We start from the raw sequence: 26,288 nt of genomic DNA, 5'->3' as shown, positions 1-26,288 counted from the left end.
CTTAACGTGCTTAGAGAAGCAGCGTGGCTCAGTGGAAAGAGCCCGGGCTTTGGAGTCAGCGGTCATGGGTTCAAATCCCGGCTCCACCAATTGTCAGCTGTGTGACTTTGGGCAAGTCGCTTCACTTCTCTGGGCCTCAGTTGCCTCATCTGGAAAATGGGGATTAAGATTGTGAGCCCCACGTGGGACAACCTGATGACCTTGTATCCCCCCAGCACTTAGAGAAGCAGCGTGGCTCAGTGGAAAGAGCCCGGGCTTTGGAGTCAGAGGTCATGGGTTCAAATCCCGGCTCTGCCACTTGTCAGCTGTATGACTTTGGGCAAGTCACTTAACTTCTCTGTGCCTCAGTTACCTCATCTGTAAAATGGGGATTAAGACTGTGAGCCCCCGTGGGACAACCTGATCACCTTGTAACTTTCCCAGCACTTAGAACAGTGCTTTGCACATAGTAAGCCCTTAATAAATGCCATCATCATCATCATCATCATATAATATATATTTCTCTCTGTCTCCCTCTCTATGTATATATTAAATGTTTATAAATATAAAATTTTAATTTAATTTTTACTTTTCTAACTAACTAAAGTGGAAAGCCTGCTCCAGAGGTGGCAGGGTTTTAATTAGAATTGCCAAGCCTAAAGATGCCGGGGCTCTGGACTGCCCAATTTGGCTCCTGTGGAGCCCTGTCAAGCCTCGGAGGTGCTAATAATACCAACATGTCAGAAAGGATCACATTTGGAATTAACTCACCTTGAAACGTTCAGAATAATGACTTAAGCTGAGTTGGGGCTATTTGTAAAATGTCATTATGCTGTGATGGAAGAATTCAGCTCCGGATATGAATTTTAACTAAGGGGTGAGTTCCAAGGGGCCAGGAAGAGTGGGATTTATTCTCACCTCTATTCCAGTCCCAGAGCCCCCAGATTTGGCCGTATATGCTGCCAAATTAAGCACTGTTCAATTTCCTAATTAAAACTGCATTTGTTAAACCTATTAGCATCCAGCCAGGAGGAATCTGGCCTTTGGAATGAGTTTCTGTGCCCTTTGTGAGCATCAGTTTGGCTCAGAAATCAGCCTGCTGATGCTTCTCTGTCCCCCCGGCCCCGATAAATCATTCTATCAGTGCTATTTTCTTGAGTGCTTAATAATAATGTTGGTATTTGTTAAGTGCTTACTATGTGCAAAGCACTGTTCTAAGCGCTGAGCACTGTTCTAAGTGCTGAAGCGCTTACCGTGCTTCCGTGTGCAGAGCACTGTACTAAATGTTTGGGAGAGTATAGTACAATATATCCTTGTCCTCGCAGAGTATACTTACAGTGAAAAGAATGATAAACCTGACTTGAGTGGGAGCTGAATTTTTTTTTTGGGGGGGTGTAATTTCAACATAATGAGAATCTCCCCAGTGTCAGACCTCCCAAGCCAGAATCCTTATCAAGAGGAGCAATTGCATGTCAGTTTTTAGTGACTGGCTCGGGCAAAAGCCCGGTCAGGATCCCCCTGCCACCTACTTCAGCGAAGTGAAACTTCACACGTGGAATGGGCTGGCGGAACTCGTGGAAGAGACCTTGCAGTCGGTCAGGAAGCAGTTAAGGCCCCATTTCAAGGAGCTTCAGAAGAACCTGAGTGGCCGGATTATTGGTAAGATTTTTTTTTTTTGCTACCCTACTGCAATTTTATTAATAGGTCAATGGCGTAGAAGATAGATACTAAAGAAAGCCCCTGGAAAAAAACCCCACTAACCCAAACAAAAAATTCATTCTTGATTAAAAAAAAACCAAAACAGTCATCTTGAATCTGATTCCTCCTCCAGTATCATCAATGAGTATTTATTGAACCTCTTTGGCCTGAACGAGTATGATATCAGGAAGCAGCGTGGCTCAGTGGAAAGAGCCCAGGCTTTGGAGTCAGAGGTCATGGGTTCAAATCTCGGCTCCCCTAATTGTCAGCTGTGTGACTTTGGGCAAGTCACTTAACTTCTCTGCGCCTCAGTTCCCTCATCTGTAAAATGGGGATGAAGACTGTGAGCCCCCCGTGGGACAACCTGATCGCCTTGTATTCCCCCCAGCGCTTAGAACAGTGCTTTGCACATAGTAAGCGCTTAACAAATACCATCATTATTAATACCATCATTATATCCATCCAAAAGATTACTTTAAACGCCATTTTCCTTCATCATTCTAATCACATCTCCAATTTTCCCCAAATCTTTGTGGTTCCTGTATTTTCACTGAGTTCAAGGATGCCCCCATGATACCCTTCCCTCCACACCACTGACCTTACTGTGTTCTTTCCAACGTTTTGCCGACGTATCATCCTCCCCAGTCTTTTCTCGCTTTTACTTATAGCTTATCCTCTTTCCACTGATGACTGTCTTCTTGTCACTCCTGTGAATCAAGAAAACACGTTCTAAGTCTGCTCTTCAATCTGACCTTTCCTTCTTTTTCAGTTTTGCTGGAAATAATCGCTACTTGACTGGTGTAGCCTTCAATTCTGGCGCTTTTCCATTTCATGCACGTTATATTCTCAGCCCAGACATAATAAGATAAGGGCTAGATGAGCTAGCTCAGATATTCATTATTCTGTATAGATATGAACCTGGCTGCCACACACCACCGGAGAAGAGCCCACAGCCTTGCCGACTTCATCTACTATAGTTTCACCTTCCCCTCCCTCAACTCTCTGCTCTCACCCCTGTAAGGCAACTGACTGCTCTCCTCTTCAACTCCCTATCTCCTGTCTCCCATTCCCTATTGTTCCAAAACTCACCCACTCGGTTTATGTCGCGTGGATTACTGCCAGCTTCTCCACAGTGATCTCCCCACCCTCTCTGCCTCCCTACTGTAAGGCATTATAAATTCCTTTAACAACACTTTTTTCCTGGGATGCTTCAGACCATATCAATCCCACAGTAAGCTTATTTTGTGCTGAGCACTGTACTAAGTGCTTGAGAGGGTATAATAAATTTAGTTGGCAGGTTTCCTGCCCTTGAGGAGTTTACAGTCTCTTCTTGACCTATTTAAATTGCTCTACTATAGGAATCAAAATGAAAAGCTCATGGGCAAGGAACCTGTCTGATAATTCTGTTGTATCATACTCTCCCAAGCGCTTAGTACAGTGCTCTGCACATAGTAAGTGCTCACTAAATGCGATTGATTGAGTGATTGAAAACAAACTCTCATTGTTGGGCCTCACAGCCCCCAGGAGCCATGGGAGGAGGAGCAGATTCTGAGCAGGAGCCAAATGGCCTCTTTGGAGGTGGCCTGGGTTTGCCCATGACCCATAATAATTTCTCTTGAAACCACTCGGCACCCAATCAATCAATCAGTGGTATTTGTTGAGCACTTACTGTGTGCGGAATATGGTACGAGGCTCTTGGGAAAAAAACAATAGAATGTCCCTCTGGACTAAGCTCTTCGTGGGCAGGGAATGCGTCTACCAACTCTGCTATAGTGTACTCTTCCAAGCACATAGAGTGCTATTCATACAGTTAATAATAATAATGGCATTTATTAAGCACTTACTATGTGCAAGGCACTGTTCTAAGCACTGGGGAGATTACAAGGTGATCAGGTTGTCCCACGGTGGGCTCACAGTTCACAGTTAGTGTTCAGTACATACCACTGATTGACTGATTGATTGACCGAACAATACAGTGGAGTTGGTAGACATGGTCCTTGTCCACAAGGAGCTCACAGTCTAGAGGGAGAGGCAGACATTAAAATATTTTAGTAATAGGGGAATGGGACAGCATAGGGATATGCATTTGCAAAGGGTGGGGTGAATACGAAGAAGAAGAAATAATTTCTATTTCTAACCCAGGAACCCACAATCAGTTGGTGATATTTATTGAGCACCTTCTGTTAGATTGTAAACTCCTACTAGACTGTAAGCTCCTTGAAGGCAGGGATCATGTCTACTAACTGTTGTATGGCACTCTCCCAAGCGCTTAGTACAGTGCTCTGGACAAAGTAAGCACTCAATAAATGCCTTAGAGTGATACCGTATGCAGAGCGCTTGAGAGAGTACAGGAATAGTACAAGTCACAGTCCCTGTCTTAGGGAAGCAGCGTGGCTCAGTGGAAAGAGCCCGGGCTTGGGAGTCAGAGGTCATGGGTTCTAATCCCAGCTCCGCCGCTTGTCAGCTGTGTGACATTGGGCAAGTCACTTAACTTCTCTGTGCCTCAGTTCCCTCATCTGTCAAATGGGTATTAAGAGTGTGAGACCCACGTGGGACAACCTGATCACCTTCATTCAATTGTATTTATTGAGCGCTTACTGTGTGCAGAGCACTGTACTAAGCGCTTGGGAAGTACAAGTTGGCAACATATAGAGACGGTCCCTACCCAACAGTGGGCTCACAGTCTAGAAGGGCTCACAGTCTAGTCTAGTCTTGTATCCTCCCCAGCACTTAGAACAATGCATTGCACATAGTAAGCTCTTAACACATGCCATTATTATTATTATTATCTTCAGGAGACTTACAATCTGCACATTATCGTGCTGACTTCCGTTGCAGCCAGGCTCACTTCCTTCTCACATTGTCCACGCACCTTCTCCCCCTTCTGACTCCACATCTTCATTAAGGCCAACCAGGGCCAGCCTTTGACCTGCAGGGACCCTAAGAGGTAAATTTGAAAAGGTTCCTGACCCATAACATTTTAAGAGAGTTTTTTCTAGCAACAAGAACGATACACTACGGTTTTTGAAGATAAAATTTATGTTCACCTTGACTTAGCCATGTGTATTATTTATGTGTGGGGGAATTTTGTCTTCTGCCAAATCAATTAATCTATTTTCCCTCAACTAGAGAGCTGTCATCACGTGAGACCCTGAGCCAAACCTAATTTAGCTTGTACCTTCGGCTGGCACTAAAGCCAACCCTTCTGGGGCTGCCCTTTTCCCTGTCCTTCCCTTCAACCGGCCTCCTACTCTGTTTGTCATCTTTCAGAGCTCTGCTAACCAGCTTCTTTTCCACCTTCCATGTTCTGACACCGTATGTACCTCTCCTCATGTGTGTTCCCCTCCCCTGCTTTCTCAGCTTCGGTTGTGAGCTTGTCAAAGGCAGGGTCTGTGGCTCTCTTGTGTCATTCTGAATCCTCACATCCAAACCAGTTTGGGCTGTGGCCCTGACCCATCCTGATGCCACGGGAGTGTGCCCAAGCGGCTCTTTGGGAATGAGGAAAGGAGGGACCAAGCCATCTGCTGTCACCAGAAGTGACGTTCTCATATTCCCTAATCACATTCTTGCCCCAAATAAATGGAAAACAGACCTGAATGTACTACTCCCTAGCACTAGTTCACACCTCAGTAACTCAAAAAATATATTTTGCTGATAAAAGAGCTAATGGAGCTTTGACTGTTTTCATCTAGGAACTTTCACAGCTCTTTACAAGGAGAGAAAATAGGAAGTGGCCGCCCTGGCCACCTCCTTACAGTGGGCGGAGGCCGCTTCATCCCATCTCCTGGCCTTGTTTACTCACCCTACTAGGACAGCAACGTCCCACTCCGATGGCTGACATGGCTTTTGACCTCACGTTCCCCTGCAGGCCAGTTCCTGTTCGATTCCCTGAGCGTGGCTCGCGTTAAGACTCTTCGAGAAACGGCCGGCATTTTAGTTGATGGATTGGTTGAGCTCTCTAAAGAAAAGTCTGTAAGTGGTTCTTTAAAAAAAAAAAATGCCAGTGAACAATTCTGAAACCTATCCTCACTGAGGTGAGAAGTCGATGCCTTTGGGAGGAATTTATCAGGGATGATTTGTCGGCCTGAAACTCTGCCAGATCAAGGCCATTGACAGATGCCCTTGTTAAGATTTGTCTGGATTGGCTCCTCGGTTTCCTGGACTTGCACTGGTTGGGGAGTACTGACCTGTGATGTAATCCTTCCTCCCATCCCCTGATTCTTCCACCCTTCCCCCTCAGTCCCCAGCCTCCCGCCCTGCCTTCCTCCTCTCCCTTGATCCTGCTGCCCTCACCCCTCAGTCCCAAAGCTCCCACTCTGCCTTTCTCCCATTCCCTGAACCTGCCGCCCTGCCCGCTTGGCCACTAGCCCTGCCTTCCTCCAGTTTGCTGATCCTGCTGCTCTCCCCCTCAGCCTCCAACCTCTAGTCTTCCACCCTGCCACCTTCCCCCCACCTCCAGCTCCCAGCCTCCTACCCTGCTTCCCTCCTGTCCCTTGACACTGCCACCCTCCCTGCTCAGGTCCAAGCCTCCCAGTCTGCCTTACTCCGATTCCCTGATCCTAGCCCCTCAGCCTCCAGCCTCCATTCTGCCTTTCTCCTGTTCCTTGATCCTGCCACCCTCCCACCTCAGCCTCCCATCCTGCCATCCTCCATTTCCCTGATCCTGCTGCCCTCCCCCTTCAGCCCCAGGCAAGCCTCCCATTCTGCCTTTCTCTCATCGCCTGACCCTGCTGCCCTACCTACCCCCGCAGTCTCCAGCTCCTAGCCTCTTGCCCTGCCTTCCTCCTGTCCTCTGATCCTCCTGCCCTCCCTTTTGGCCCCCAGCCTCCAACCCTGCCCTCTTCCTCAGACTCCAGCCTCCCCACCCTGCCTTCCTCCCATCCCCTGATCCTGCCACACTACCCTCTCTGCTCCCAGCCTTCTGCTGGGCTGGGGGTAGCCTAAATTCTGTGGAGTCAGGGGAAAAAAACCCCACATTGCCTCGGAAAAAACACAAGCCCCATCTCCCAGGGCTCAATCTTGAGGCAAAAAAGAAATTGGCCTTCCTCTTCTTTCTGCGCCCTGTCCCCTCATGGCCCCCTCCCCTGCCCCAAAAGACTGGTTCCACAGCCTCACAGAGCTGGAGGTTATCAACTCAAGGGCAGGGGTCAGCAGGAGCCTCTAAGAAGAATCCAGGCTGGCCAGGCCCCAAACCAGGAAACCTGGGAAAATGCCCTAATCCCAGGATGGGCAGGGAGAAATTCAATTTGGGGAAAAAAGTTACCTGAATGCCACATCCATGAAGGGTGAGAGGATGGAAGGCAGAGGTAGTTGTCCACAGGGCCTACAGAATGTTTTCAGAGAAAATCCCGAGCAGGGAGGCAGGAGACGGATGCTCGCAGCCCAGACGATGAGTCCTGGGAAGCGTGCTCTTTCCTCTGGCTCCAGCCACTGCCTCTCCTGGGGCCCTGGGACAGGGAGTTGTGCTCTGTGGCCCTGGGGGTGCAGGGGTGTAGGATGGGGGCCCCATGCTGACATCCCTATGGGACCCTGGCAGATGGTAGGTGGAAGATTTGGGCGTGTGCGAGGGGAGGGCAGATGGGGCAGAGGAAATCAGAGTCATTTAGAAAAGCCAGGGCTACGTGCGTTTCCTTTCTCTCCGTGTATCTCTTTCTCCGTCTCTGTCTCCCTATCATTTCAAAGGCCTTCAGGCAGTGGTTGTTTTCTTTTGGGGTTTCTCAGGAAAATCCTTTGGAATTTTTATCGTATTTCCTGTTGAAGAAAGGACAAAGTCGAAAGGACAGAGAATTTGGAGACGATGCTATCCTGACGGAGTGTGACCCAGAAGCGACTCTAAATTCACTCCTCAAGGTATAGGTGCCTTGTGTTTTCAGTGCCTTCAATTCCCCAGTGACTGCCAATCCCCCCTCCCCACATGACTCTCCCCTCAACTATTAACCCAGGCAGTTAATAGCCTCCCAACCCCTACCTCTCCCTGGGTCCTTCTGCTCCCAAGCTGGTGTCTCCAGTTGCCTCCTCCTACCGCGGGATTATCTAGGAATACCTAGAGGAATGATAAGAAGAACCAGGCCTCAAAAACCTCCCTCCAGTGGTTGTCCAGGTCTTTCCTCATCAAGCCGAAACTCTCGACCATCGGCTCCAAGGCCCTCAATCAGGAATCTCCCACTGCACCCTATTTATCAATCAATCATCCAATAGCATTTATTGAGCACATATTAAGTGCAGAGCACTATACAAAGCACTTGGGAGAGAACAAAATAATAGAGAAGCAGCGTGGCCCAGTGGAAAGAGCCCGGGCTTTGGAGTCAGAGGTCATGGGTTCAAATCCCGGCTCTGCCGCTTCATCAATCGTATTTATTGAGCGCTTACTATGTGCAGAGCACTGTCAGCTGTGTGACTTTGGGCAAGTCACTTAACCTCTCTGTGCCCCAGTTACCTCATCTGTAAAATGGGGCTTAAGACTGTGAGCCCCCCGTGGGACAACCTGATCACCTTGTAACCTCCCCAGCGCTTAGAACAGTGCTTTGCACATAGTAAGCGCTTAATAAATGCCATCATTATTATCATTATTATTATTATTATTATGTCAAATGCTGTTCTAAGCACAGTGGATAGAGCACGGGCCTGGAAATCAGAAGGACCTGGGTTCCAGTTCCTTGCTCTGCCACTTTTCCGCTGAATGATCTTGGGCTAGTCACTTAGGTTTGCTATGCTTCAGCTACCTTCTCTGTAAAATGGGGATTAAGGCTGTGAGCCCTATGTGGGACATGGAATGTGTTCAACGTGATTAGCTTATCTCTACCCCAGGAGTTAGTACAGTGCCCAGCACATCATCATCATCAATCGTATTTATTGAGCGCTTACTATGTGCAGAGCACTGTACTAAGCGCTTGGGAAGTACAAATTGGCAACATATAGAGACAGTCCCTACCCAACAGTGGGCTCACAGTCTAAAAGGGGGAGACAGAGAACAAAACCAAACATACTAACAAAATAAAATAAATAGTATAGATATGTACAAATAAAATAAATAGAGTAATAAATATGTACAAACATATATACATGTGCTGTGGGGAGGGAAGGAGGTAAGATGTGGGGGATGGAGAGGGGGACGAGGGGGAGAGTAGGCACATAGTAGGCACTTAACAAGGGCTTCACTCCTAGACCTGTGCTCTTTCCACTCAGCCATTCTGCTACAGTTGGGAGATTAGAGATTACATCTCCTCCATGAGGCCATCCTCAAATACCCTCAGAAGGGTTTTGAAAATGGGCAGAGCTGTGGTCTGTGAGACATGAGAGAAGAGGAGAGGGAGTCCAATCAATCGGTGGTATTTATTGAGTGCTTAATGTGTGCAGAGCACTGTACTAAATGCTTGGGAAAGTACAGTATGACAGAGTTGGTAGACACCATCCTTGCCCACAGTGGCTCATCCTTCTAGACTGTAAGTTCATTGTGGGCAGGTAATTTGTTTAATGTTGTATTGTACTCCTCCAATCGCTTAGTACAGTGCTCTGCACACAGTAAGCGCTAAATAAGTATGATTGAATGAATGAATGCGTTTACAGTCTATCCATTATACAGTCTACAGATATTTAAATATCTCCCCCTTTTAGACTGTGAGCCCACTGTTGGGTAGGGACTGTCGCTATGTGTTGCCAATTTGTACTTCCCAAGCGCTTAGTACAGTGCTCTGCACATAGTAAGCGCTCAATAAATACGATTGATTGATTGATTGATTGATTGATTTAAATAGAATGGGAAAGGGGAAATAGTAGAGTATAAGAATATTTACAAAAGTTCTCTGGGGCTGATCTATCAAGGTACTTAAGAGGTATTGATAATAACAGTGATTATGGTAATTCATTCATTCATTCAATCGTATTTATTGAGCGCTGTGTGCAGAGCACACAGTACAAGTTGGCAACATACAGAGACGGTCCCAACCTAACAACGGGCTCACAGTCTGGGGGAGGGGGGAATTAAGGACTTACCATGTACCAAGCACTGTTCTAAGCACTGGGGTAGATACAAGTTAATCAGCGTGAGAAGCAGCATGGCTTAGTGGAAAAAGCACAGGCTTGGGAGTCGGAGGTTACAGGTTCTAATCCCGGCTCTGCCACTTATCAGCTGTGCGACTTTGGGCAAGTCACTTAACTTCTTTATGCCTCAGTTACCTCACCTGTAAAATGGGGATTAAGACTGTGAGCCCCACGTGGGACAACCTCATTACCTTGTATCTACCCCAGTGCTTAGAACAGCGCTTGGCACATAGTACATGCTTAACAGGTACCATCATCATTATTATTATTCTTAAGTTGGACACAGTCCCTGACCCACGTGAGGCTCATAGTTGAAGTAGGGGAGAGTACAATTTAACTCTCCATTCAGCATTGATGCAGAGGGGAAGGTGGATTCTATCTTCTCTGTGTCCCAGCCTCCTCATCTTTCATATGAAGATTAAATAGTATTCTCCCTCCTCAATAACAGTAATAATAATGATAACGATAAGCATTTACTATTCATTCATTCAATCGTATTTATTGAGCACTTACTGTATGCAGAGCACTGTACTAAGCGCTTGGATGTGCCCAGGATTGGACTAAGTGCTGCAGTAGGTACAAAATAAGGTCAGGTACAATCCCTGTCCCACATGGGGCCCACTGTACTTAAGACCGTCCCAGTGGGACTGATCTGATTGTCTTGCATCTACCTCAGTGTTTAGTCCAATGTTTAGCATTTAGCAAGTGCCTAACAAATGCCACAAACATAGTAATGGTAATAATAATAATAATAACGATGGCATTTAAGTGTTTGCAATGTGCCACGCACCAGGGTGGTTAGAAGATAATCAACTCCTAAATGGGGCTCACACTGTAAATGCGAGGGAGAACAGGTAGATGATAGAACTGAGGCCCAGAGAAGTTCAGTGTCTTCCCAAGGTCACATGGCAGACAAGTGGCAGAGCTGAGATTTCATTCATTCATTCAATCAATCGTATTTATTGAGAGCTTACTGTATGCAAAGCACTGCACTAAGCGCTTGGGAGAGCGCAATATAACGACAGACACATTCCCTGCCCCCAGTGAGCTCACAGAGAATCCAAGTCTTCAGATTCCCGGGGCCATGCTCTTTCCACTAGACCAAGGGGGTTCTCTTATCGTATTACAATATAATACAATAATTGTATTATATAATCATTGCTCATTCATTCAATCAATCGTATTTATTGAGAGCTTACTGTATGCAAAGCACTGCACTAAGCGCTTGGGAGAGCGCAATATAACGACAGACACATTCCCTGCCCCCAGTGAGCTCACAGAGAATCCAAGTCTTCAGATTCCCGGGGCCATGCTCTTTCCACTAGACCAAGGGGGTTCTCTTATCGTATTACAATATAATACAATAATTGTATTATATAATCATTGCTCATTCATTCAATCAATCGTATTTATTGAGAGCTTACTGTATGCAAAGCACTGCACTAAGCGCTTGGGAGAGTGCAATATAACGACAGACACATTCCCTGCCCCCAGTGACCTCACAGAGAATCCAAGTCTTCTGATTCCCGGGGCCATGCTCTTTCCACTAGACCGAGGGGGTTCTCTTATCATATTACAATATAATACAATAATTGTATTATATAATCATTGCTCTTGTGATCATCAAATGTCGAATCCACCTCATATTTTCCTACCAGATGTCATTAGGAAGAGCTGTCCAAAACTCGTCATATGCCTTCCAAGAGAAAGTGAAAATTTGAGCCTCACTGTTGGAACGATCAGTTGTTTTTGCTGGTGAAATTGGCCTTGTAGGTTAATAAAGAAACCCTAGCCCTGAGGACAAACTGGAGACACAGAAACCCTTTCTGGGACATCCACAAAAGATACTTTCTGCCTGGGATCCTCTAAACAATTCCTTCTCCAAATCCACGGTCAGCTGGTTGTTTTCCAAGTCTTTTCAGCTGGGAATCGGGCCTACCACTCTGAACACTCCGCTGAGCTTTATTTGAACAAAATTGGTTCCTGGCAGAATAAAATGCTTAATGGTTCTTGGCTCAAAAATATATCATTGTTGCTGGAAATGTGGATTTCCTGGTGCTCTAACCACATACATCATGTGCTGGCGTTAAGTGAAGGAGCCTGGACTCCTGTGTGCTGAAGAATTCACCATGATCTTTTTGTTAAATTATAAAAACACATTTCAAATTCCCACTTATTTACATATGACAATGTCTAAGCTACACCAAACCACGGAATCTTGAGGCGATTAATCCTGCCACCACACCCCAGGCTTACATACTGATGAAAAGGCTTTAAAAATATCCATCGTGAAAAGGAGTTTATCTCAAACGTGGGTGTCTTTCATGCTGGAAGTGTTTGGCTAAATTAATTAAAAATGAATGGAAAAATATGCACTATTTTCACACACAAAAACTGATAGTTCAAGAGGCAAAGAAAAGGGAAAATGTTGAAGCCAAGCAACCAGGTCCAATTAGTTAAAAAAGGGAAAAGAGGGTGACGTAAATTTGCATTGGAGAATGAAACAGAGAGGATTTTTTTAGATCGTCTTCTCAGGAGGTCCCTCTGGTTCACCAAAGCTCAGCAGCCTCTTTCTTCTCCAATGATAATGCAATTCAAAGGAGACTCAAAGGAGGTTAAGGCAGATCAGGCCAGGCAAGATATGATTATTTCGGGCTTCATTTCATTTGGCTTCTCCATTTTAATGTGATGCAATAGAAGTTGGAAAGTAAAAAGGCTCTTAGGAGAAAAGAGTCTTGCATGCACGAGAATGACAGATAAATTTGTTAAAAATGTTACTGTAATATGCACTAAGGCTCATAGTTTAGTATTACAGCATAAACCATATAAACCACCTCATGATTAAAAGTTTCCGTTTAATTCTCAGGAAGGAAATGTGATTGAAGATCATTCTCGGAACAGAAAGGCTAGTACCAGAGAGAATGAACTTAAATTTGAAGTGCTGGTGGAATTGGTAAGCCTAATCCCTTGATTATTATTATTAGTAGTAATCATAATAAAAGTGGTATTTGGTAAGTGCACTGTACTAAATGCTGGGGTAGATACATAATAATCAGGTTTGGACACAGTGCCTGTCTCACATGGGGCTTACAAGGGGAAGGGAGTGTAGTTATTAAATCCCCATTTTACAGATGAGAGCACTGAGGCAGAAAAGGTAAGCGATTTACCCAAGGTCACAGAGTAGGTACATGATGAAGCTGGAGTTAAAACCCAGGAATGATTGCAGATGGACAGTTCTGGGAGAGATGTGTCCAGAGATGCGTCCATGGAGTCGCTAAGGGGCGGAGATGACTCAACAACATAAGACAATCAATCAATCAATCAGTCGTATTTATTGAGCGCTTACTGTGTGCAGAGCACTGTACTAAGCGCTTGGGAAGTACAAGTTGGCACCATATAGAGACGGTCCCTACCCAACAGTGGGCTCACAGTCTAGAAGACAAGCCCTGTGACTCCCAGCATGTCTTTTCACTAGGCCACACCGAAGTGTCATTCTCCCTGACCCTCTACCCCGATTCGTCCCTGTCTGTGATCATTCTGTTTTCTGCAGTTCTTGCCTGAAACCCTTGAGAAGCAGTGTGGCTTCTAGTCCCAGCTCTGCCACTTGTCTGCTGTGTGACCTTGGGCAAGCCGCTTAACTTCTCTGTGCATCGGTTACCTGTAAAATAGGGATTAAGACTGGGAGCCCCATATGGGATAGGACTGTGTCCAGCCTGATTTCCTTGTGTCAACCCTAGCACTTGGTACATTGCCTGGAACATAGTAACCATGACCCACCCCTCCTTCCCCCCTCTCACCCCCGCAAAAAAACCTCTTCGTTTCCAAAACTGAAATTGGCCTATTAACAGGGGAGCTGGAATTTAAGCACCATTTAAATCAGTCCTACCGCAGGCCTGGAAGAAAATAGGCTGCGAAGATGGGTGAGACTCAGACAGATGTACAGGTTCTAAGCAGCAGCTGAGCAGGCTGTCTCTCTACCGGGCAGACTGAATATCATGGCCTAGTGGGCAGACCATGGGCCTGGGAATCAGAAGGACCTGGGTTCTAATCCCCGCTCCTCCACCGGTCTGCTGTATGGCCTTGGACAAGTCACTTAATTTCTCCGTGCCTCAGTTATCTCATCTGTAAAACGGGGATTAAGATTGTGAGCCCTACGTGGGACAGGGACTGTGTCCAACCTGTGAGCCCCCCGTGGGACAACCTGATCAACTTGAAACCTCCCCAGTGCTTACAGTGCTTTGCCCATAGTAAGCACTTAATAAATACCATTATTATTATTACCCTGATTACCTTGTATCTACCCGTGGGACAACCTGATCACCTTGAAACCTCCCCAGTGCTTAGAACAGCGCTTTGCCCATAGCAAGCACTTAATAAATACCGTTATTATTATTATTACCCTGATTACCTTGTATCTACCCGTGGGACAACCTGATCACCTTGAAACCTCCCCAGTGCTTAGAACAGCGCTTTGCCCATAGCAAGCACTTAATAAATACCGTTATTATTATTATTACCCTGATTACCTTGTATCTACCTGTGGGACAACCTGATCACCTTGAAACCTCCCCAGTGCTTAGAACAGTGCTTTGCCCATAGTAAGCACTTAATAAATACCGTTATTATTATTATTACCCTGATTACCTTGTATCTACCCGTGGGACAACCTGATCACCTTGAAACCTCCCCAGTGCTTAGAACAGTGCTTTGCCCATAGCAAGCACTTTATAAATACCGTTATTATTATTACCCTGATTACCTTGTATCTACCCAGCGCTTAGCAGGGAATGTACCTGTTTATTGTTATAGTGTACTCTCTTAAGCATTTAGTACAGTGCTCTGCACACGGCAAGTACTCAATAAATGATTAAATGAATGGCGGTTGACACATATGAAGCACTTAAATACCATCACCATCGTGAGCCTTTTTTGCCCCCCTGTAAATTTGTATTTTACCTTTGTAATTCCCAATATTGCTATAGGCTTGTGGTTGATTTTCTTCAATATGGTTTGTACCATTCTGGGTCTCACAAGGACTGCCTGCTGCCTGGGAGCGACAGCTCCGAGCAGCCGGATTCAAGCTCCTCCGTCAGAACCACGGCGGGAGCATGGAGGAAGAAGCCTGCTGTGGTTGGTGGGGGGACAGGGCGGGAGTTCACCTTCCAGAAAGACACGCTATCATCATCAATCGTACTTATTGAGCGCTTACTGTGTGCAGAGCACTGTACTAAGCGCTTACTAACGCTATGACAACTGGAGCCAAGGAGGAGCCACATTCACCAGCAGGAGGGAGCAAAATTTCAGGATTTGTCACTCGGGGAGAGTCAGGAATACGCAGTGTTAGAGGAAACAAGGGGAAAGGAAAGGACCCTATGCGAAAATAAAAGCTCCCTCCTAATACTGCTCTGCTTAAGATCCACACTTTGAGACCCAACAAGTTGTCTCCCCCATCTAACTTTCACTAACACTAGTAGGAGACGGTACCACGGTTGATTTGTCTGGAGAAGCAGCGTGGCTCAGTAGAAAGAGCATGGGCTTTGGAGTCAGAGGTCATGGGTTCAAATAATAATAATAATAATAATAATAATAATAATGTTGGTATTTAAGCGCTTACTATGTGCAAAGCACTGTTCTAAGCGCTGGGGGGAATACAAGGAGATGAGGTTGTCCCATGTGGGGCTCACAGTCTTAATCCCCATTTTACAGATGAGGGAACTGAGGCACAGAGAAGTGAAGTGACTTGCCCAAGGTCACACAGCAGACATGTGGGGGAGGCGGGATTCGAACCCATGACCTGTGACTCCCAAGCCCGTGCTCTTCCCACTGAGCCACGCTCTGCCAATTGCCAGCTGTGTGACTTTGGGCAAGTCACTTAACTTCTCTGTGACTCAGTTCCCTCATCTGTAAAATGGGGATTAAGACTGTGAGCCCCCCGTGGGACAACCTGATCACCTTGTAACCTCCCAAGCGCTTAGAACAGTGCTTTGCACATAGTAAGCACTTAATAAATGCCATCGTTATTACTAGGCCAGGAGCTCACAGGATAAAGTGAAATGTTTGCTACTTCATTCATTCATTCATTCATTCATATTTATTGAGCGCTTACTGTGTGCAGAGCACTGTACTAAGCGCTTGGAAAGTACAAGTTGGCAACATATAGAGACGGTCCCTCCTAAACGTAACATTTTCATTCAGTAACCGTGCAATTGCCTACATGCCTGTTGACCTGCCAATGTTTCCTGTCGTTGTGATGTTGAATCGGAAGGAGCGGAAGCTTCAGGAAGATGCTGCGGAAAAGAGAACCAAAGTTGTCGGGGAACTCCTGAAAAGCGAGAGGACGTATGTGCAAGTGTTGGAAATAGTGAGAGATGTTTATGTTGCTCCGCTGAAAGCAGCCGTGGCATCCAACAGAGCCATCCTCAGTGCAGCAAACATCCACATCATCTTCTCGGATATCCTGGGCATTTTGGAGCTCAACAGGTAGCGAATTAGTGGGGCCTAATGGGAAAAGCACGGGCCTGGGAATCAGAGGGCCTGGGGTCTAATCTTGGCTCCGTCACTTGTCTGCTCGGTGACCTGAACCGCTCTGTGCCTCAGTTACATCATCTGTAAAATGGATTAAACCCTCCTCCCTCCAACTTTAGACTGTGAGCCCCATGTGGGACAGGGACCTTGTCCAACCTGACTATACATTCAATTGTATTTTCATTCATTCAATCATATTTATTAAGTGCTTACTGTGTGCAAAGCTCTCTTCTATCTACCCCAGTGTGTGGCACATAGTAAATGCTTAACAAGTACCTTAAAAACCCCTCACAAAACAACAACTACAACAACAACAACAAAAACAGGTAGACCATAGATGGCTGCCTAGACACTATTCAAAACCAAAACGATCAAAAGTCCAATCATTGATGAGCCTAGTTATCAAAACTAGAAGCAGCGTGGCCTAGTGGAAATAGCCTCAGCCTGGGAGTCAGAAGGACCTGGATTCTACCCCAGCTCTGCCACATCATTATCATCAATCGTATTTATTTAGCGCTTACTGTGTGCAGAGCACTGTACTAAGCGCTTGGGAAGTACAAGTTGGCAACATATAGAGACAGTCCCTACGCAACTGCGGGCTCACAGTCTAGAAGGGGGAGACAGAGAACAAAACCAAACATATTAACAAAATAAAATAAATAGAATAGATATGTACAGCACACATGTCTGCTGTGTGACCTTGGGCAAGTCACTTAACTTCTCTGTGTCACAGTCCCCTCATCTGTAAAATGGGAATTAAGACTGTGAGCCCCATAAGGGCCATGGACTGTGTCCAACCTAATCAGCTTGTATCTACTCCAGTGTTCAGGACAGGGCCTGGCCCATAGTAAGCATTTAACAAATTCCATAACCCCCCCCGCCCCGCGAAGAAAACAACCGAAAAACCTGCTAACCCTTACCATAAATCCCTACTCTAATCCTGCCTCTATCCTTGGTCCAATCGAGGAAGTCAAAGAGTTCATTTTGATTTCTGAAGATGGAAGTTAATGGATTTAAATGGTACTTGGTTGTTCTCGCATTTTGGATGCTACATAAAAATCTGATTTTGGGGGGTGGGAGTCCGTATCTCCATTACTTAAATCCAGGATGGGCTAAAAACTGTACCATTTCCCTGGTAAATGTTACATTTTATTCTTAGCCCCAGTGTGGGTAAGAGCCCCTGACACTTCAGACGGTTCAGTCTAGCTGGATCAGCTCTTGTTCTTTTAGACTGTGAGCCCACTGTTGGGTAGTGACTGTCTCTATATGTTGCCAACTTATACTTCCCAAGCGCTTAGTACAGTGCTCTGCACACAGTAAGCGCTCAATAAATACGATTGATTGATTGATTGATTGGGGAGCTGCTGGGTTCAAGGCCAATGCTGTTTGGTTCTAACTGGGTCCCCTGGCATCCTAAGCATTATTATAGTTATTATTATTGTATTTGTTAAGCACTTACTCTGACAAGCGCCGCTCTAAGTGCTGGGGTAGATACATTGTCATGATGATCAATGGTATTCGTTGGGTGCTTACTGTGCGTACAGCACTATATTAAGCACTTGGGAGAGCCGTTCCCTGCCCACAACGAGCTTACAGGCTAGAGGGGGAGACAGACCTAAATATAAATAACGTATCGCCAGAAAGCAACCGACTCTTGGCCGAGCTGTGACCCTGCTGAGGGACTTGCTAAAAAGCCTCCCACTGTGGATTTAAAAGGGTGGAGACCACATCTTGGCTAGATTTTACCTATCTCGTCTTTTCTGTGTTGCAGCCATTTTTTAGATGAGCTGACAGGAAGACTCCAGGAATGGGGTCCAGCTCAGTGCGTCGGGGAAATCTTCACAAAGTTTGGAAGCCAACTGCATACGTACACCAGTTTCCTCAACAACTACTCCGTGATCCTGAAATCCATCGATAAGGTACAAATGAAGGAAAGACTGGTAATGTCATTGTTGTGTTCTGTTCAGCTGGGAAGGAAAAATGATCCCCAGCCAAACTGATTCCCAGCCTATCTCCATCAGAAAGGGCAAGAGTTCCTAAGAACATAACTTCTCTTTCCCTCAGCTACCGTCTCTGTAAAATGGGGATTAAGCCTATGAAACCTATGTGGGACAGGGATTGCGTCCAACCTGACTAGCTTGTATCAAATAACAATAATAGTGGTATTTGTTAAGCGCTTATTACGTGCCAGGTACTGTACTAAGCGCTGGGAGGGAATAGAAGCAAATCATTTTGGGCACAGCCCCTGTCCCACATCGGACTCACAGTCTTAATCCCCATTTTACAGATGAGGGAACTGAGGCCCAGTGAAGTGACTTGCCCAAAGTCACACAGCAGACAAGAGGTGGACTCGGGATTAGATCCCATGCATGACTTTCTGACTCCTGGGCCCGTGCTCTACTAGGCCATGCCGCTTCACCCCAGCACTTAGTACAATGCCTGTACATAGTAAGTAATAATAATAATAAATAATGGCATTTATTAAGCGCTTACTACGTGCAAAGCACTGTTCTAAGCGCTGGGGGGATACAAGGTGATCAGGTTCACGTGGGGCTCACAGTCTTAATCTCATTTTACAGATGAGGTAACAGGCACAGAGAAGTTAAGTGGCTTGCCCAAGGTCTCACAGCTGACAAGTGGCGGAGCAGGGATTCGAACCCATGACCTCTGACTCCAAAGCCCGTGCTCTTTCCACTGAGCCACGCTGCTAGTACTTAATAGATACCATAAAATTATTTACACACACACACACGTCAGTCTCGATCTTTCCCCTCTGTTCGCCTCTGAGTTTCTGCACATAAATATATGGTGAAAGCTCTTCACAGCAAAGCTTCTCTGTAAGAGAAATCTCCCCGAAACCACAGTCCAACAACTCACGTGGTCATTTAATACTTTCAGAAGATCTCTGCAAATTGGACCCAACCAATATCTGTTAAAAAGAACAAACGGGGGGAAGGATGTTGAGTGGATTAAACAATAGACTGGAAAGCCTGGAACTACGATTCCTCTTCAGCTACTAGCATCCTTTGTGCCTCAGGACAAGTCCCCGACCTTAAAAAGTTTATCCCACCCTAAGAGGCTGCTATGAGGACTAAGTAGCCAAAACTGTAAATCACAAATCTCTTTGCGGAGTTCCAAAAACATTTTGGTTTTCACTTAACGGTGGATTCAGCCAGATACGATTTATGTTTTCCCTGGGCTTTCCTTGGTAGTACATTTACCTTGTGCCTTATTTTTTCCCCTACAAAAAAAAAAAAAAAAGGCCCCGAAGTGTTGATTTCTAGGTTGGCCTGGCTGTGCTCCCAGGAAGGGAGGATAGCATTCCTTGACATTGTTATCAGACCCAAGAATGAACCTAGGAGGATCCACTCAACAGCTTTTTGGTGGCAGCAAAGGCAAAATGACTTCTGACCTTTTCCACGCCCACGTGCGCCCCTGCTTCGGACTACACCCCCGAGCCTCTAACAGTCTCCTTCCTGTCTTCCTCCACCCCTACCTCCCACCGGTTTGTTAGAGGGAACATCTTTGTTTTTTTGTCTGGAGGATAAAGCCTTTCTTCCAACTGCCTGGGAAAACCTGCAGCATCACCCAAGTGTTGACAAGCCATCTGTTCTTTTCAGTGTAGAGAAAGGATCCCCTCATTCCGGGCCTTCCTGAAGAGACACGATCAGACAATTGCTACTAAAATGATGAGGTAAGAAGCGGGGTAGAATCCAGGGCATCACATCACACCCTCAACCAAGCTAAGCTCAACCCTAAGGGCCTGCAAACGTTTGAAATGAATTAAAATTTAAATAAAAGCAATGCAGTACTTGGCTGTCTTCCCACCTGATTTTAGTTCCACAGTTCAGCTTGAAACCTCAACACTTAAAAAAAAACAACAACAAACCCCAGACTTTAAGCTCAGGGTAAGCTGTCCTAGATGCTGGTACTACTAGTTGGCTTTTTCTTCTATTGAACTTCTAGCTATGACCAGCTATTCCTCAGCTTAGGGTCACTGTGAATTCACTCTTGGCTGACGTGATTCGTTCATTCATTCAATCGTATTTATTGAGCGCTTACTGTGTGCAGAGCACTGTACTAAGCGCTTGGGAAGTACAAGTTGGCAACATATAGAGACGGTCCCTACCCAACAGCGGGCTCACAGGCTAGAAGGGGGAGACAGACAACAAAACATATTAACAAAATAAAATAAATAGAATAGTAAATATGTACAAATAAGAGTAATAAATATGTACGAACATATACAGGTGTTGTGAGGAGGGGAAGGAGGTAGGGTGGGGGGGGATGGGGAGGGGGAGAAAGGGGAGAGGAAGGAGGGGGCTCAGTCTGGGAAGGCTTCCTGGAGGAGGTGAGCCCTCAGTAGGGCTTTGAAGGGTGGAAGAGAGCTAGCTTGGCGGATGGGCAGAGGGAGGGCATTCCAGGCCTGGGGGATGACATGGGCCGGGGGTCGACGGAGGGACAGGTGAGAACGAGGCACAGTGAGGAGGTTAGCGGCAGAGGAGCGGAGGGTGCGGGCTGGGCTGCAGAAAGAGAGAAGGGAGGTGAGGTAGGAGGGGGCGAGGGGATGGACAGCCTTGAAGCCGAGAGTGAGGAGTAGCTGCTCTCATGCGTCAGTCAATGACAGCAATATTACACAGCAATAACTGAGCCTCAGCTTCTTGGCTGCCGCATAGTTCAACATTGAGCCACAAGTTAGTGCTTTTTGGGGGTGAGTTGAGTCTTTCTCATTCATTCATTCAATTGTATTTATTGAGCAGTTACTGTGTACAGAGCACCATACTAAGTGCTTGGAAAGTACAATTCAGCAACAAATAGAGACAGTCCCTGCCCAACAATGGGCTCACAGTCTAGAAGGGGGTTCTCCCCGGCCCAGAACCCCAGCTATTCAGCCATTATTTTTCCCCCAACTGGCCCACAATCTGTAAAGTGTGCAAAGCCCAGTGAAACTCCTTGCACGAGTAGGTTTCCTGAAACGCTGAATGGCTGAACTCTATTAGGTGGATTGGGCTGCTAGACCATGAACCCCCTGGGACAAGGACCATGTCTGTTCTGATTGCACATCTACCCCAGTGTTTAGCACAGTACTTGGCACAGAGTAAGCACCTAAGTGCCACAATTATAATGACAAAATGCTGCCCTGGAATTTGTGCGATCAGTTCTGAGGTGTGGTTGCCCACGAGAACAGCTCTGTCTTTTGGTTATTTATAGCTTGCAGGAACTTCTCTTGTATCCACCTAAGAGATTTGAAGAGTATATCAACCTGCTTTACGCTCTGAGACTCCACACTCCTTCGGACCATGCCGACCGGGAAGATTTGACTACCGCAATCGAGCAGATCCGAAAGTACAGGGGCTTCATCGATCAGGTTGGGTTGTCAGCTCTCCCTCGTTTCTATCCTGACCCACTTACAAATGCTTTGAAATTCTGTACTCGCCTCTTGGCCTTTGTCCTCCTGGTTTGATATTCCTTTCGATTTAGCACCTTCGTTTCTAGCAAACCATCTTTCTTTCAAACGCCAGGGTGGTAGCCTAGAAAAATCCAGAGCTGGCCTGCCCGTTGGGTAATTTCAGAGTAATATGCAATTGTCTCCAGCTGATCTGATCAACCCACACCACTGATCTTGCTCACTTCAAGTGGTTGGGCTGCCCCTTCGGGGCTGGAGCACACTCAGTACACTTAGTTTAGGTTGCAAGCATTTTAGGAACTGAATTCCAGGTGGTCCCTTTAACTCCACCCTTCATCTCTGCCCTTTTTTCTTTTCCTAACCCCACAGCCATATATATCTATCTCTTCGCAGTATCACAGTTGTGGATAGGACAAAAAAAAACACGTACGCTTGGGGTGGCATCCTGATGTTTCAATTTTCCATTAAAATGTAAACTTTCAGAGGTCATTACAAAGTAATATTGGTCTTAAATATAAGGTAGAACTCCTGCAAAAACAAGGTAATGGGGCAAGTTAAGTTTCCGGTTTTTTTTTTTAATTCAGACTTATCAGTTAAAAAAAAATGAGATTCAAATCATGTTTTTAAATGTGAACACATTTTATAAACTTTTTAAAAAATTGGCAATTAAATTTTGTATAAGGAAATTGTGATTTACCTGAGTGTCTACATTTGTTAGTCAATGGTCAGCACCTGAACTTGGCTCTGCTGAGCAGAACAACTTACAGTGGCCAGTACTCCCCTCATCAGTCCCCAAAGCTCGGTCACTTTTTCGAATGTATTAATAATCCCCTTTTTTTCCAGTTGAAGCAAAATGTCAACAAGAAGGATCAAATGTTAAAAACACAACGAATCATCTCTGGATGTCCTGTAAGTACAGGTGAACCGCAGATGTTGCGCTCTCCCAGATGCATAGTAAAGTGCTCTGCACACAGTCAGTGCTTAATAAATACCACTGAGCCACTGATCCGAACGGTGACCATACATAAAATCCGGTGGTGTTACCTGCTAATAGCAGTCGTAGCCCAGGATCCACCGGTCCTGCCCAGCGTTACCTTCAAACACTGCTGGAGCTGCTCGGGGGGTGTTGGGGGACAGTGGCTAAAGTGATGCAACAAGCGGTGGGGGTCACCAACAGGGATAAAGGGACTTAGTACAGTGCTCTGCACACAGTAAGCGCTCAATAAATACGATTGATTGATTGCAGGGAAGAGCTTCAGAGCCAGCTGGCCAGCAAGAGGGAAGGTAACTGGGCCGGGCCCATCCGTCTCTTTGACGTTTGGGGCAGAGAGGTGGGACCAGGACTCTGCTATCTCTAGCCATCGGGGTCCTCCTGGGATGCCCTCACATTTTACCGGGAGCGGGTGCGGTGGCACATGGCTTGAGCATCAGTCACACAAAGCTCTGGGCACGGCCGAATATTGGCATGGCATCCGAAGGAGCTATGTTTGGCATCCACAAGACTGAAGGGAGTGCCCAGAAATGATAATGAGGAAGGGACCAGTGAATCTTTTAATGACCCCAAAGGCTCAGCTGTCATGCCGGGGTTGACTCCGGAATGGGAAACTAACAAACTACATTTTAGTCTGTGGGAAAATGCCTCCCTCAATATGATTCACTACAAACCCACAGTTTCGAGGAACGTATTACACGTGTATCGTGGGTGTGCCTGCATTTGCGGCTCACTGAACAGAAGTTCAGGTAAGAGGATCTCACTCACATTGGTTTTGGCTTTTGCCAAGATAATAATAATAATAATAATAATGGCATTTATTAAGCGCTTACTCTGTGCAAAGCACTGTTCTAAGCGCTGGGGAGGTTACAAGGTGATCAGGTTGTCCCATGTGGGGCTCACAGTCTTCATCCCCATTTTACAGATGAGGTAACTGAGGCACAGAGAAGTCAAGTGACTTGCCCAAAGTCACACAGCTGACAAGCGGCGGAGCCGGGATTTGAACCCATGACCTCTGACTCCAAAGCCCGGGCTCTTTTCCACTGAGCCACGCTGCAAGATGATCTGGCTGGAGATTTTACTGCTCAGTAAATTGATGTTAGCTAAGAAGATCTCACTCATGTGGGTTCTGGCATTTAGACCGTTGCCCAGATTACCTGTTGGATGATTTTCCACAGAGTATTTTTGGTTAAACAAATCCTCCTGCTCCACACATTTTTTTTTGCCCATCTCAAGCATGGCCCAATACGGGCCAGCCCCGGCTCTACCCTCCGGGTGGGCTGGACCATTACTTGGGGCGCAGGGTGGCTCAGGGCACTGTTGGTCTGATTGACATTTAGACTGTGAGCCCACTGTTGGGTAGGGACTGTGCCTATATGTTGCCAATTTGTACTTCCCAAGCGCTTAGTACAGTGCTCTGCACATAGTAAGCGCTCAATAAATACGATTGATGATGATGATGATGACATAGCCGCCCTGTGGTTGAATAGCCTCCCGGCTCCCTTCTCGCTGCCTAGAAGCCTGAGGTGGCCCTGCATACGCTCTTTAGGGGCAAGTTCATCATTTGATTTATGATTTCCAATTTTTTTTTTTCCAAAGTGCAACTATGAGCTAAGTTGCAGTACGTCATCCATGACTGTCAAACTGGATTGACAGCAGTACCAGGGACCTTCTAAAAAAGACGGTCCTTTTGTTTCTGATTTTGTGCTTAAACCGTAGACCCTATCAGAAGACAACAGGTACCTGATTAGAGTTCAGGATGTAGCCCAGCTCCGCTGCTGCGATGAGGACATCATTTTCTCGTTAAGGTAAAAACCCACTGAGCAGCTGATTCATTTGCAATCCTCTTTGTGCGTGAAAGACAGCAATTCTCAGGTTGGCACCCGGAATTGGAAGATATTACCAAACCATTCATTCTAGACACTCTACCTAGCCCAGTGCCAAGGGATTTAAAATAAAAAATCTGAGGACTGAGAGCCTATCTTAGATGAATTTTCTGAACCTAGATGGGAGAGATGGGTCCTAGTTTCTTCTGTTTGCTGAAGGTACCTTCCAGAATCAGAAGGTTAGCTTTCAATTTACCCAGTTTTTAAAAACAAAGGCTTACCAAAAATTGTGAGTGTGATATTTAAATATAGCTAATTACAAGGGCTGGACATAGCCAAACCTTAGGTTCATTACTAAGCTCATTATGGGCAGGGAACATGCCTGCTAATTCTGTTGTATTGTACTCTCCCAAGGGTTAGGTCAGTACTCAGCACATAGCATTCGATACTCACTCATTCAGTAGTATTTATTCAGCACTTACTGTGCGCAGAGCACTGTACTAAGCACTTGGGAGAGTATAATACAACAATAGAGTCACATTCCCTGCCTACAACGAGCTTACAGTCTAAAGCAGGGGGAGACAGACATCAATATAATAAAATTACAGATATGTATATAAGTGCTGTGGGGCTGGGAGGGGGGGGAAAAGCAAAAGGAGCAAATCAGGGTGATGCAGAAGGGAGTGGGAGATGAGGAAAAGTGGGGCTTAGTCTGGGAAGGCCTCTTGGAGGAGATGTGTCTTCAATAAGTCTTTGAAGGGGGGAAAATAACTGCTTGTCGGATTTGAGGAGGGAGAGCGTCCCAAGCCAAAGGCAGGGCATGGGCGAAGGATCAGTGGCAAAACCGGGGAAATCGAGGCACAGTGAGGTTAGCACTAGAGGTGTGAAGTGTGTGGGCTGGGTTGTAAGAGAGAAGCAAGGTGAGGTAGGAGGGGGAAAGGAGATGGAGTGCTTTAAGGCCAATGGAGAGGTGTTTTTATTTGATGCGGAGGTGGATAGGCAACCACTGGAGTTTCTTGAAGAGCGGGGTGACATGTCCATGGCCATTTTTGTAGAAAAATAATCCGGGCAGCAGAGTGAAGTATGGACTGGAGTGGGGAGATACAGGAGGCTGGGAAGTCAGCAAGGAGGCTGATGCAATAATCTCGGCCAGATAGGGTGAGTGACTGTATTAACGTGGTAGCAGTTTGGATGGAGAGGACAGGGTGGATTTTAGCGATGTGAAGGTGGGACCGACAGGATTTAGCGATGGACTGAATATGTGGGTTGAATGACAGAGAGGAGTCGAGGACAACGCCAAGGTAATGGGCTTGTGAGACAGGAAGGATGGTGGTGCCGTCTGCAGTGATGGGAAAGTCAGAGGGAGGACAGGGTTTGGGTGGGAAGATAAGGAGCTATGTTTAGGACATGTTAAGTTTGAGGTGACAGGAGGACACCCAAGTAGAGATGTCTTGAAGGGAGGAGGAGATGAGAGACTGGAGAGATGGAGATCAGGGCTGGAGATGTAGATTTGGGTATCAACTGCATAAAGATAGTTTGAAGCCATGGAAGCGAATGAGTTCTCCAAGGGAGTGGGTATAGATGGAGAACAAAAGGGGACTCAGAACTGAACCCTGAGGGCCCTTGCAGTTAGGGGGTGGGAGGCGGAGGAGGAACGTGCGAAGGAGACGGAGAATAAATGGCCAGAGAAATAAGAGGAGAACCAGGAGAGGACAGAATCAGTGAAGGCAAGGTTGAATAAAGTTTCCAGGAGAAGAGAGTGGTCCACATCTGAGAGGTCGAGGAGGATTAGGAGGGATTACAGATGGAAATTCAGTGACCT

General features: G+C 46.2%; 1 protein-coding gene across 5 annotated transcripts in view; it reads left to right on the top strand.

Annotated features, from left to right (window-relative positions):
* ECT2L (epithelial cell transforming 2 like) overlaps window positions 1-26,288 on the top strand; it is a 93,642-nt gene that overhangs the window by 63,885 nt on the left and 3,469 nt on the right. For all 5 annotated transcript variants that reach the window (XM_038767934.1, XM_038767900.1, XM_038767915.1 and 2 more), the window contains 10 exons: window positions 1,456-1,638; window positions 5,546-5,649; window positions 7,399-7,527; window positions 12,584-12,670; window positions 15,983-16,197; window positions 18,014-18,161; window positions 19,863-19,936; window positions 21,454-21,610; window positions 22,493-22,558; window positions 24,360-24,448. In XM_038767934.1, coding sequence (XP_038623862.1) covers window positions 1,456-1,638; window positions 5,546-5,649; window positions 7,399-7,527; window positions 12,584-12,670; window positions 15,983-16,197; window positions 18,014-18,161; window positions 19,863-19,936; window positions 21,454-21,610; window positions 22,493-22,558; window positions 24,360-24,448 — 1,252 coding nt within the window. The remainder of the gene's footprint in view (window positions 1-1,455; window positions 1,639-5,545; window positions 5,650-7,398; window positions 7,528-12,583; window positions 12,671-15,982; window positions 16,198-18,013; window positions 18,162-19,862; window positions 19,937-21,453; window positions 21,611-22,492; window positions 22,559-24,359; window positions 24,449-26,288) is intronic.

The sequence above is a fragment of the Tachyglossus aculeatus genome, chromosome 2, assembly GCF_015852505.1.
Source record: "Tachyglossus aculeatus isolate mTacAcu1 chromosome 2, mTacAcu1.pri, whole genome shotgun sequence".
Classification (NCBI taxonomy): domain Eukaryota; kingdom Metazoa; phylum Chordata; class Mammalia; order Monotremata; family Tachyglossidae; genus Tachyglossus; species Tachyglossus aculeatus.
Note: the sequence above shows the minus strand (reverse complement) of the source record. Positions and strands in the feature narration are given on the sequence as shown.